A 12,617-nucleotide genomic window follows, 5' to 3' on the forward strand; every position below is an offset into this window, starting at 1 on the left:
CCCTCCAGTTCACTCTTTCCCACCTTACGTCACCTCGCCCGCTCAAATCAAACGCCCGATAGAACCCCATCCATCTATCCATCCAATTAATGCCCCAAAATCGCCCATCTTCCGGATGGATAATCGACCCGGACCTGGACGAAATAGACCTCGACCCCTCCGATTTCACTTCCTCTCTCCCACTTAAAAAGGTCCCCAACGGCGACGTTTTCCAAGCCTCCCGTGCCGGTGACGTCGAACGCCTCAAATACTTGCTAGAATCAGGCGTCAATGTCAACGCGCGGGACCAGTGGGATTCCGTTGCTTTGTACTACGCTTGCCTCGCTGGACACCTTGATGCCGCCCGCATGTTGCTGGAGAGTGGGGCTATTTGCTCCGAGCACACTTTCGACGGTGACAGGTGTCACTATGCCGCTTTGAATTTGAAGGTCAGGAAGTTGTTGAAGGCTTTTGAGGCTAGGCCGCCGCCTTTGGCACCGTTGCAGGCCGCCTTGAGAGATACTTTTTTGAGCTGCGAGGCTAATAGGGTTTATTTGGAACAGAGCGAGGATATTTATCATGTTTCAGGTTGGTGCCTTAATTTCGTTTTTTTCCCTTTTCATTTTTAAAATGACTGTATTTGCTCATTGTTTGGTGAACTTGTCAAGCAATTTTCTGTATTCAAATAGTTAGAGCCGTGTTTCGTTTGCATCAGGATTGGAAATGGAGAGGGACCTCTTGTTCTATTCCTTTCCTTATGCAATGTTGTTTCGTTTGCTAATAGCGTGGATGAAGATTCCGCAAGAAATGAAATATTGTTCTTCACGTGGGAAATTTATATCACATGTTTTAGTTGGAAGTAGAATTGGCATTCAAGTTCCATTTTCGAGTGCTCCAAACATGGCCTAAGCTTATATCTTTCCATTTGATTTTGGATAAAACCATCGTTTGAGCATCGTTATGGTGTCACTGGGACTAGCCTCTTTTTTTTTTTGGCTTAATCAGACTTCGTTCCGCTGCATGCGTCTTTAGTGGTGTTTCTCTGGCAGATGTTCGGTCAGAATGGAAAGCTTTATCCCGCTAGTTTATAGAACTGCATTATTTCTCGGGTGCATGCCTTGACCTCGTGTTTGTGATTCATCAATAGCATTTTTAGTTAATTCTATCATTTTCTTTCATTCTATTATGTTCTCAACCAATCTTTGCATAAGCTGTGGCAACACTTAAGTTGTTTGGAGCTATCTATCTCACTTGAGATTCAATTAGATTATCCTGTTTATGGAGGGTTATGGCGGATTTAGACAAAGTACAGCCTTAACTTCCAAGGAATTGTAAGCATGAGTAAATGGGTTAGAGAATTGAAAGTCAAAAAACGTTTGGATATTTTGGTGAGACTGAGAAATCAATTCCACAAATGATATGATGCTATAAAATCTGAATCAATTGAAGAGACTTGTGCTGAGAAATGGAGAGGACATGGTGAGCTTATTTGTGAGAAATGGGGCTGGGTATTTTGATATTTCAGTTTGTGATGAATTTGTGTAGCGTCTAAAGGTTTATTTAAACATGAATTATGTGTTTTCCGTGTCCTGGACTAGCCTTTTTCATCAACAATCATGAAACCTGCCTTCCTTGGGGTTAACTTTTTGGGAGTAGAAGATCTGATGGGCATGAGCTACCTAAGACCCACATGAATTGTTCAGAATCGTCTTTCACCTTTTTGTGAAGGTTTTGTTTCTTATGCATATATGTTACAAACAATGGATATTTCAAAGTAACTCTGTTCTACTTCCATAATCTTGAATTTGTGCATATTGCAGCTTCATGAGTTTTTGATTGTTGGTCAGATTATCGTGGTTGTGCATTTTTTCTCCTGAGAACAATATGGACTTGACACTCGACATGTGATATTGTTGAGTAGGTCTTTCATCCAATGGGGTATCCAATGCGAATCACTTCCCTCCAGATGTTGTATTTTTTGTGCAAGGTAGGCCTATTGAAGCTCACAGAGTCATATTAAGTGCTCGGTCACCTTTTTTTAAGAGAAAGTTCAAAACTGATTGGAGAGGCCGCAGTGAAGTGAGATTAGCAAGGGAAAAGTTGTCATATCCTGCTCTTTACAGTCTTGTTCACTTCTTTTATTCTGACAGACTGGAGATTGCTGTAGATGACATGGAAGATCTGGTAAGAATCTGCAAAGTATGCAAATGTGAATCTTTACAAAGGGTTCTTGAGAAGGAATTGATTCACCAAAAATATGCAGAGTACAAAGCACTGAGAGATCTAGACAACTCTCAGAAACGTTATATCTTACAGGGCCTATCACTTCCTGAGGAAGACAGGCTTCCTGCTGCCCTGCAACGGGTCCTTCAGAGCTCTTTGGCAAGGTCCACTATGCAACAAAACCTAGAGAATGATGTTGATAGGCTAGTATCATCTTTTGATGTAGTGCACATGAATGATTGTGTGGATGATCTTGCCGATATTTGTGTAAGAGTTGATAATAAGATTTTTCGTTGCCATCAAGTGGTTTTGGCATCAAGGTCAGAATACTTTAGAGCAAGACTGTCCCATATGAAGGACTTTCATGAAGGGAAAGTGGGGTTACCTAGTGATGCTGTTCCTTGTTTTGAAGAACATGATTTAAGCATGGAGGCATTTGAGAAAATGGTGGAGTATATGTAAGTGCTTTCTTTTCTTGTAGAAGGCTAATCCTAATTAAAATTGTCTAGAGGGTAGCATTCATTTCCAGGCTTGGTCCAATGGCCATTGCCAATTATTCCTTGTAGTAGTGGTCCCTGGGCTTGGTAGATTTAGAAATAGTCTTAGGTGTAGCTGAAATGTGTTGCTTAAAATCAGCATTCTCCTTGCAATGTGTGTTGCATAATCAACCGTTTTAATTCTTGGAATCATTATATGCATCAACGAAATTCACTTTGTTATTAGCAATGCTAAGCGCAACTGTCATGGGACTTATTTTTACATCTTTGGTTCAGGTATACTGATGGTTTAAAGGATATAAATCCAGGGCAGGTACGTTATGTGTCAAAATGGCGTGTGCCTGACTTGATATTATCAAATACTGACTCTATTGTTTGAGCAGGCAGAGGAAATGTTTGATGCTGCTTCAAGATATCTATTATTTCCCCTTAAGCGTGCAGTTGCTGATGTACTGTTGCCACAACTGGAAATGGTCTCACCAGCAGAACTGTGCCATTGGCTGATACTGTCAGACATGTAAGATGCATGTTTATTGACCTTCTTATTTCTTAAAATTTAATTGATTTCCTGGTTTGAATGTATTTGGGATGGGCTTGAAGTTCAATTTATTCAGGTGTTATATATTTTTGTTGTTCCAATCATGTGTCAGGGTGTGTTGAGTTGAGACACATTGAAAACAGGTTCAGGAATCTAAATATCAGCCACCTTTCTCAATGAACAGATTGTGTTATGCTATCATTCAGGAATTTAGTGGTTAAGCTCCTAATTTGAACTCCCGGTTTTCTGATTTTTCTGAGGGAACCAGAATTCAGTTTAGCTGATGGCCATAAAATTGACCTTTTGTTGAACCTAAATGTATCTTACCAGTTTGAGCCAATTGGTGTCTACCGAGTTGTTAATTGGTGAATCTACATGCTCAGGTATGGTGTCATCAAGATCAGGGAGTACTGTCTGGATACAATAGCCTGTAACTTTGAGACATTTGCTGATACTCGTGATTTCCGAGCAATGCTTTTAACGGTGCCTCCACCATCTGGAGATTCCTCACTCCGCACAACTGCCCCAAGCGCTCCTGGAGCTGCCCTGAATACAGACCAGGGAAATCTCCTTGATGACTTGCGGGAGAAATGGCTTGAAGCTGAAGCGGCTGAGCTTGACAAGAGAGATGAGAGTGCGTTACTTTTTGACAAGCGCCTGGAGATGCTTATGCTTGTGGCAAAGAAAGAATCTGAAACAGTAGTTGATGATATTCAGGACTCCCCTGCATGAACTTTCCTCGTATGTGAATTTTGTTTTACATAATTTCCTTTGCACACCCTCGCACAAAGTTGGCAAAAGAGAAGGTAACGTTTAGACATGTTTTCCTGACATATGAATCTTTTCATTGTGTAATTCTTTTTATGGGTCCTGTCCTTGTACTATTGTTTTATTAAGATTTGTGCCCTGCCATTAAATTAACAAATGAAAATTATTTTTTAATGAAACTGGGAAAAGAAAAGAAAAAAAACTGACCACCCTCTTTTCTCCCTCTCCCACTGTCCCTGCCAAACAAATATAAAGGTAGAATCTATATATATAAAATTACACGACGAAATTCATTAAAAAAAAGAAGAACAAAACAAAAATACATGGGCAAAACGTATCATTAGCCCAATCATTTCAGCATGATGAATGCACCAATGTGTTAAAAGAATATGCCTAAGAACATCAGGCTCTAATTAAAGAATGCAATTTAATGGATTCCCCCCCTTCCTTTTCTTTTTCCTTGCGTGCTTCAGGAGCACATTGATTATGAAGATCCCCGTCTGTTCTGCACGCAGAGACCCTGTATCTGCTAACGGCTGCTGTATTTTCCTTCGATTCTTATCTTTGGAAATGAATCAGTAATGAAAAAAGTGCTGCAGCATTTTCAGGTCATTTCATGTAAGGATCTTTTTCCTCCACGTGTGTCGACTCAATAGGACTCAGTAGCATCTGAAACTGCATCGTCCACCGTCAAATTGGAAACCTCACCAACCAGAACTTCCTCTTTCTCGCCATTTACAGACGGGGGAGGGGATGCATCAGGAACATCACTGTCTTCAGCAGCAGAAGACTCTGAGTCACCCTGGTGCTGCAGGCTCCAGTACATTATGCTTGCAGTCAATGTAAGGATCATCTTCTGGTTTACCTGTCATAATCATAAACACGAAAGCAAAGTTGATCATCTGCCAAACTAATATACTGTACTCTGATTAAATCCAGTTCTGCTGAAATCAGTTGGGGTCAATACGGTACCATCTGTTGACAGACTTCTTTGCATTTCTTTCAAAGAGTTCATTAAAGACCTCAAGTAAGGTCGTCAAAAGAGAAAGCTAAATAATCTGGCAAATAACACTTGTAGTGCATGAAGAAGACTCGGGGGCCGAACCAGCCTTGATGATTCAGGGTGGCCTTTTCTATTGAACTTTTTAGCTAGACCTGAACAAGTAACCTTCCAGAGACAAATGGGAAGAAGACACGGCAGTTCATTTAATATTCAAAATATGTTCGTTCTATGTTCAGAACAGTGAGCCCACCTCTATAATGTCCTCGGGTAACAAGAAGATGGAGCACCCAAGCTTTCGGGCAACACTGATTATATAGGTAGCATTCAACTTCTTATCCTCGTCTGCAGCGTCAGAAAAAAATAAAGTGAGACATGGTCTTCGTGTCGATTGTGTCAAACTAAACTAGGCACACAGGTTCCAACGTCGTGCTGCTTAGGAAGCCAAAATGGTTTGAGCTCGGCATGTTCCCCATTTGTTCGGCGATTGCCATACAACTCCAACAACATCCGCAAGCAAATAAGAAATATGTTGAGATTAGAGAGGTAAGGGATTATGATGTACCAGTTTCTCCTTTCGTAACCACACTCCAGTTGACCACTCTAGGCTCCACTGAGCTAAGAAGCTCAAGGAAGAAAATTCCATTTGAAAGGTTCTTATCCTAGAAGCAAAACATCAAAACAGAGAAAGGTAAATCCCAAGGTAGAACTTGGAATAAAATTGTCTAACAAGGTCAAATTCATTGATTACCTTGAAGCTCTCCATTTGAGACGTTCTACCTGCTTTCTTCACTTTGTTGTTTGCCCATTTTAGAATGTCAGCATCTGTAATCTCTTTACCCTGGGAGTGGGAGGAGTGGGATCTTAAGTTTTTCAGGAGTTGAAGCATCGTAAACCTCATCAGTTGCCATAAATAGGCTGTGGGGAAAAGAGAGGGAAGAGTCAGGTCTTCGCTATATAAACTGAAAAGCAGTCACAAACAACTAAATTGGGACAGAAACGTTGTCAAATTAAAAAGGAAGGGAAAAGAAAATTGTTAAAGAGATTGTTGCCGAAGCTATTTTAGAGATTGGTTACAACTGAAAAGCAGTCACAAGCTAGTTGATTACACATAAGCTGATTAAAGAAGAACGTCAACCACCACCACCGATGCCTAATCAGCTATAACCAATCAAGAAGGAAGAAGTCAGTGGGTTGAGTTGAATAAGATAACCTAATATGAGCTTCTTATTTCCTTGGACAATGTCATTTCCAGCTACATTCACAAGGGAGAAGCACAAGTCCTTCCCTATCTGTATTACTTGGTTGCAATTCTCAACTTTTCTAAATGGCATCTTTATAGGAGGCTTGGATGCCAGCTTCCAATTAACTGATCCAGGAGAAACTTTGTCAAGAACTTCTAGAAGAACCCATCTGCAGTGCAAATCATAAACATCAAGGAAGGTTTAATGAGGCTTTGTACTGAGGAGGAAACGAAAATCTCACCCGTTCCTGATATCCTCAAAAACATTATTGACATATGTAGCAGTTCCAAGACTGTTAATCCACAGTCGGAAGCACCTCTCCTCTCGAGAAGTTTGTGCATCATCTGTCATCATCTCAGCAAAGGACATCTTACTGGTATCAGCAGACAGCCCATTTCTGCAAGAGAAATTCATGTACTGGTGACACAAATTTCAAGAATAATGCTTACAGAAAAAAACCAGCATTTGCACATGCATACATGATTAAGAATGAAATTTTGAAGTTATCAAATCCACCAGAAATACTTTCTAATTCAGTACAATCAAGTTGCATGGAGGGCACTAAATAGGAAGCTTTTAGCAATATGGAAAAATCAAAGTGAATGAACAAGAAGCTGGCTGGCAGATTGAAAATTCCATTAGCCACAATTTATTGATGGTAGTTGGTAAGAAGCAGACGATGGTCAGACTGGAGTGAAAGAAATTGATAAAATAGTTGACTAGATAAATCTTATTTTGCAACCTGGACAAGACCATGGTTCTCCACAAAAGGTTGATAGAAGAAGCAGGGAGATCAATAACCTAATTTAAATATTTTAATGACAAACTAAACTTCCAGAAGCAAATATGGATACCCAACGGGACAAGAAGCATCAAAAGGTAGTGGAAATGCAAGCAAAAATGTCACTTAAAAATGTTCGTCTTTTCTCAGTACCTGTGCTGGAATATTTGAGCCACAAATGCAAGATTAAGATTTGGTGATCCCTCAACAATGTCTTTAGAAGTGAGATATCCTTTACAATCCAGCTTCTCTGCCTGCACAAGAACCATGTTTGCCCTCTCTGTCGGATCCTTGGTATCCAAGGAAGCAGGGCTACTGTGTTCTGGGGCAAGAGCATTGAGAAGGTAAGCATAGGCCTCTCCATCCTGCAAATTCAAGGGTTAAAATTATGAAGAGAATAAGAGATAAAACAAGAATACCAGAAAGTTTTAGTTTACAAAATCCCAAATGAAGTTTTTTTGTATGGAAGAAAATCTACAACAAAAACTGATTTTGTTAATGCAAATATCTGCTTCAAATGCTCAATTGATTACAAAGTGCATGGGAAATCCACCCAGCCAAAGTTTTTATCCCAAATTAAAATGCCACCAATTGCATAAGATATGAACATGAAGTATCTTGGCATGGATAAATAGTAACTTGCTCAATTTGCTTACCTTCACATCAGAGGAGAAGTTTGTAACCTGTTTACTGTAGCCAGCTTTCTTCAGATGAAAATTCATCCATTTCAGTAGAACCTTTTCAGGTCCCAAACCCAAGAGCTCCTCCACATCCTGCAAATTTCTGTAAGTAATAAGCAAAACATATGGGATAGCACAAACAGATTTACCCAACATTCCTCCCAAAATCGAAGCATGGAAAGAAGGTAAATGAAAACGACAACTTCTGACCTTGCTGTCATCCACCAATTCCACAAGTTGAGGAGTTTTCTTAAGATTAAGGTCGGCTAATAGCTGAATCTGAAAGTTGCCACCATATTGGAAGACGACATGTTAAAAGCATAGACACCTAATCTTCAAGTCTTTTAATTTAAACAAGACTACCACCATCATCATTGTTTCTATATATATCCTGCTTCACAAAATGAATTTTACACATGTAGTGGACGAAACTTTAAGTTGAATACCTTAATAATTTGAGAAATCAATCCAAGTACCAGATGGGGCTGCAAAAGAGAAACTGGAAATATTGAGCATAACTGAAACCACACAGAAAAATATAACAAGATTGCAAGGGAGAGCTAAGCAGCCCAACTTACTCTTGCTTCAACAAGGTCCTGCGTGCCGATATTAACAACTGTACAGCCAATAGCCTTCGCAGAATTAAGGCAAAGGGTGTGGTTCTCATTCCTTTCCCATGGATTAAGGGTCCCTTTTGTGTTAATAGCTCGCTCATCTATGGTCCCAGGAACAGCCACATTTATAAGCTTACTGCATTAAGCATTAAAAAGCATCAACATATATTCAAAACATCCTCCAACAACAAAATTGCTGTCAAGCGGATGCGACTCATCTACCAAAGAAGAACTCCATCTTTTACAAGATCAAATAAATCATTTGTTGCTGCATCTAATGGAAGATATTTCTTCAAGAAGCGATCTTCCGCCAAGTAGCTGTTAATGTGGGACACATAGGAAGCCTTCTCTGACTCGTTGATGTTATGGTGAAATGTAGTTGTGGCTGCCTTGAGAAAGGAAACAGAGCTTTTCAGTTTCTTCCCACCTGATTTTTTAGTTGCTCGGCTTTGCAAATTTATGTATGCCTGCGAATTGAAGTTTAGCAAGGTCATCGCTTAAAATTTAAACACCAAGATAACAAGAAAAGCATTTTAACCAGTCCTCAAACGAGAAAATAATCAAAGAATTAAAAGCTAAGCCAAACAAGTTTTAATTAACCTTAAGGAAGGATTCGAAGTCGAGTTCTTCTTCCATGTTGAAACCAGCCTCCCCCAACATAGCCTTAATACCATCCTCATTAAACATCTCAGTGAAGGCCCTCAATTTAGCAAAAATAGGTGGCAAATCCCCCACGGTGACACTGCCGGACTGAGTCCTCGTCGACACAAACTAAAACCAATCCAAAAAGAAAAAAAAAACATAAGAATATTAACAATAACGAGAACGTAATGAAAAGAAGAGAGTGAGTTAGTTACCTTAGATTTGAGGGAGCGTAACTCGACTTGAGTGAACTGGCTTTGAAGCCATGGATCAGAAACAATTACACCCACAAAACCCGACATCTTTGCCTCTTGTGCTGCACAAATTCATTAATCAGCTAATCAAGCTAAAACTGATCCCCCCCCTCCCCACCCTGCATGCATGCATTCCTTGATTAATTATGTAACAACAAAACTGATTCATTTAAACAATAAAAACATTAAAAATTGTCAAGGGATTCATAAAAAAGAGGAAGAAAAAGAAGAGAAACAATAATGATGATATGCATGAATAGGATATCTGATCAAACGTCATTGAATCGCGAATGTATGTAAAATCTATTGCAGCATACGAGGGTCAAATCCAATAAAGAAATGGTATTCTATATAATCCAAAAGAAGAAGAAAACAAAAGCAAGAGCCAATGACCTGAAAAACTCAGAGATTGATCATAACGTCCTTCTTTTGGGGCAATTTGTGCTTGAGAGATAATGGAGAAAGAGAGAGTCAAGTGATGTTTTGGAAAAGAAAAAGGATATATGATTTGACGATGGAATGAGAAGGAGAGAAAAGCGTGTTGCCTGTAAACACCCGCGAGGACGCAGGGCCTAATAGTAGTATGAAATTATCTTTTATAGAGCGAGAGAGGGAGGACCCCAAAATGCTGGGCTACAAGAAACACACAGAGACAGCCAGCTTTTCTAGTTTAGTTTACACTTCTGAAACTTCCCTCTCCTTTTCTTTTCTTTGATACATTCAATTTAGTGTCTGTAAACTCAATCCTATTTTTTATAAAAAATTAAATAAATATTTTTTAATAATTTTAATACGTTAATATGAAAATAAAAAAAATATTTTTTAATATATTTTAATACGTTTTTATATTGAATTCGAGTGTTTAACATTAGTTGGAAAAAAATATTTAATTTTGATAGAGATGTTGTAGTCCAAAAAGATTGGTGTCATTCTTCTTTCTCTTTTTTTATTTTTATTTTTATTTTTAAGTATAAGATGGGTTATTGGACCGTCAAGGTGCGCAGGCCCGTGACATATCAACCCAATTTTCTTCCGGTTGTGACATGCTCCATCTTGTCCTGATCTTTTATATCCTCGGCCAACATATAGCCATGATCCATACCCACGGGCTCCTATTGTGTTGTATTAGCCCACGGATCATATATATATAAATAACTTGGTAAAATCAAGGTCAAATTACATAAAAATTAACTATATAATAACAACAACAATAACAATAATAAGTTAAAGAGGACTTTGAGACTATAAGATTAATATGAAAATTAAACAATGATAAAAAAAAAATATCAAGGTTAGAGGATCCACTAATATTAAGCATGATCTTGATCTAAAAACCAAAACGCCTAAATGCATGACACATAACTCCTTTTATAAGCTAAAATTTAAAACTATTGATTTGTTGATTAATTGTTAAGTGGGTGACCACATCTTGACTTGGTGACAATCCTTATATGATCAAAACATCATTGCTAACATCATAATTTGAACAGACTGTCAAGTTCTAGAAAATTATCTCAGCTTTCTAACAAAAAAAAGAGAGTTTACTTGGACTTTTAAAACTCGAGATATGGGCTGAACACTGAACAGTGTCAAGGCTACAGAACAGATTCAGACTTCTCTATTATTGCTACAATTTTAACTTAAAAACAACCTTTTTGAATCTTGCAATCTCATGAAAGTTTTAGGCTTATATCTTAGCTTTCCATCCATATAGAGCATATATAAATTCAAGTTTTACAGCTCTAGTTATGATCCAATAACCGAATAGTATTCCAGTTTGGATTGTTTCTAAGCTTACACATCTTTTTATCTTCTCAATTTCAGTAGTTAAACTCATTAATCAATCCATTGATTTACGTGATAAGCCTGTATTTAAGATGAATATTTACCATAAATTAAATGTATCTTATATTATTAGACATGATATTATAAAATATACTCTAGTTAAAGAGTTATTGATACTTCAAGTGCAAAATGATGATATAAAATCTTAATAGAAATGAACTTTTAAGTACTAATCACTTAGCCTTCGGGTTTGCATCAAGATGATAAATTGAGCTTTGCGAGTTTGCATCAAGATGATAAATTGAGCTTTGGTCCATCTTTTACTAGTTATGTTCTAAAATAGGCCCAAAAACCACTACTCGTACTCAATATTGAAAGTCTAGGTGAATTTAAGATGAGGGTGAACTGGGTTATCAATTAAAAAATTATTCTTAACTTAAAGTAAAATATAATCTAATGATTAACTCAAATATCGATAGAAACAAACTTAAAAACTTATTTTCTAAATTGGTTAGACTGATTTAGGTATTGGAAAAATTCTCATGTTTTGGGAATTTCATTCTTGTTTTGTGTTCTTTTGGGTTTGGTTAGGTTTGTTGTTATGGAAACCAATTTCTAAATAAATTAAACTATTTACAAGATCTTGATCTTTGAAGTTGGGAGGTTATTATTATCTCAAAATTTTTGTTTGAAGTCAAAAATTGTTATCATGACACTTTATGTATCCATACCTTGCTTCTTTGATTATTTTCTTAAATGATTTCATTGTCTTAAAGCCTGTTTACATCATCACAAAGTTTATGTAATATATAAATACAAGGATATATATAGCTTTTACAAATTCCTTAACTTTTTATTTAATTGTCATTTAACTTAAGTAACAATAGATGTTTCATATAAGCATATTATATATAAATTTAAGCATATCTTATACAGGCATTCAAATAAATAAATGATTATCTCATCATTAAGAAACATAAAGATTCAAGCATGATATTATAAACTTCAAGCATATAGGATAAATCAAGTTAAATTTTGAGTTTAAGACAATTTGATTCTTGAATGTAAAACTAGTTAAATATTGACTTTTAAAAAAACTTAACTTTTAAGTGTAAAGCAATTTAAATATTAAGTTTAAAACAACTTAACTTTTAAATATAAAATCAATTAAGTTCAATTTTTTAAGAGTATAATTAAATCACTTAATTGTAATTCATTAATTATATCAACCTACACATGAATAACCTCAATCATGACACCATATGTATTTCTCCTTGTATTGTATGCAATCATGATATAAATATAATGCTATAAAACATATATCAAGTATATATCATTATTAAAAGATATTTTAGAGATAAAATACGATGAAAAAAAAACATATTTATTTACAAATGTTAATTTTTATTCGATGCAATTTATTTTTCCAAAATTTTGACAGATTTTTTCCTATAATGGGACTATACCAAATTATCAATATTTTCATTCCTAACATAATTCATATCATAATAATGATCCTATCATCTTGTACTTCTTTCCTAATCAATACATCACAGAAATAATAGCTTGTATTGTCCGATAATAAAGATACAATCAATAAAAATAAAATACA

At 36.7% G+C, this 12,617-nt stretch overlaps 2 protein-coding genes across 2 annotated transcripts; one reads left to right on the forward strand and one right to left on the reverse strand.

Moving 5' to 3' along the window:
- On the forward strand, window positions 1-4,186 carry LOC105107163 (ankyrin repeat family protein). Its single transcript, XM_011000989.1, has 5 exons — window positions 1-567; window positions 1,901-2,660; window positions 2,976-3,012; window positions 3,083-3,216; window positions 3,621-4,186. The coding sequence occupies exons 1-5, from the start codon at window positions 90-92 to the stop codon at window positions 3,967-3,969; spliced, it is 1,758 nt and encodes a 585-aa protein (XP_010999291.1). The 5' UTR covers window positions 1-89; the 3' UTR covers window positions 3,970-4,186.
- An 82-nt stretch (window positions 4,187-4,268) lies between these two features.
- Window positions 4,269-9,779, reverse strand: LOC105107162 (fimbrin-5). Its single transcript, XM_011000988.1, has 15 exons — window positions 9,614-9,779; window positions 9,182-9,282; window positions 8,925-9,095; window positions 8,547-8,791; window positions 8,289-8,460; window positions 8,157-8,195; window positions 7,921-7,989; window positions 7,687-7,803; window positions 7,184-7,395; window positions 6,491-6,646; window positions 6,219-6,418; window positions 5,757-5,923; window positions 5,571-5,667; window positions 5,259-5,350; window positions 4,269-4,870 (listed from the first exon to the last, which is right to left on the reverse strand). The coding sequence occupies exons 2-15, from the start codon at window positions 9,266-9,268 to the stop codon at window positions 4,655-4,657; spliced, it is 2,040 nt and encodes a 679-aa protein (XP_010999290.1). The 5' UTR covers window positions 9,269-9,282; window positions 9,614-9,779; the 3' UTR covers window positions 4,269-4,654.
- Between the last annotated feature and the right edge of the window lie 2,838 nt (window positions 9,780-12,617).

Source organism: Populus euphratica, unplaced genomic scaffold (assembly GCF_000495115.2).
Source record: "Populus euphratica unplaced genomic scaffold, PopEup_1.0 scaffold414.1, whole genome shotgun sequence".
Taxonomy (NCBI): Eukaryota; Viridiplantae; Streptophyta; class Magnoliopsida; order Malpighiales; family Salicaceae; genus Populus; species Populus euphratica.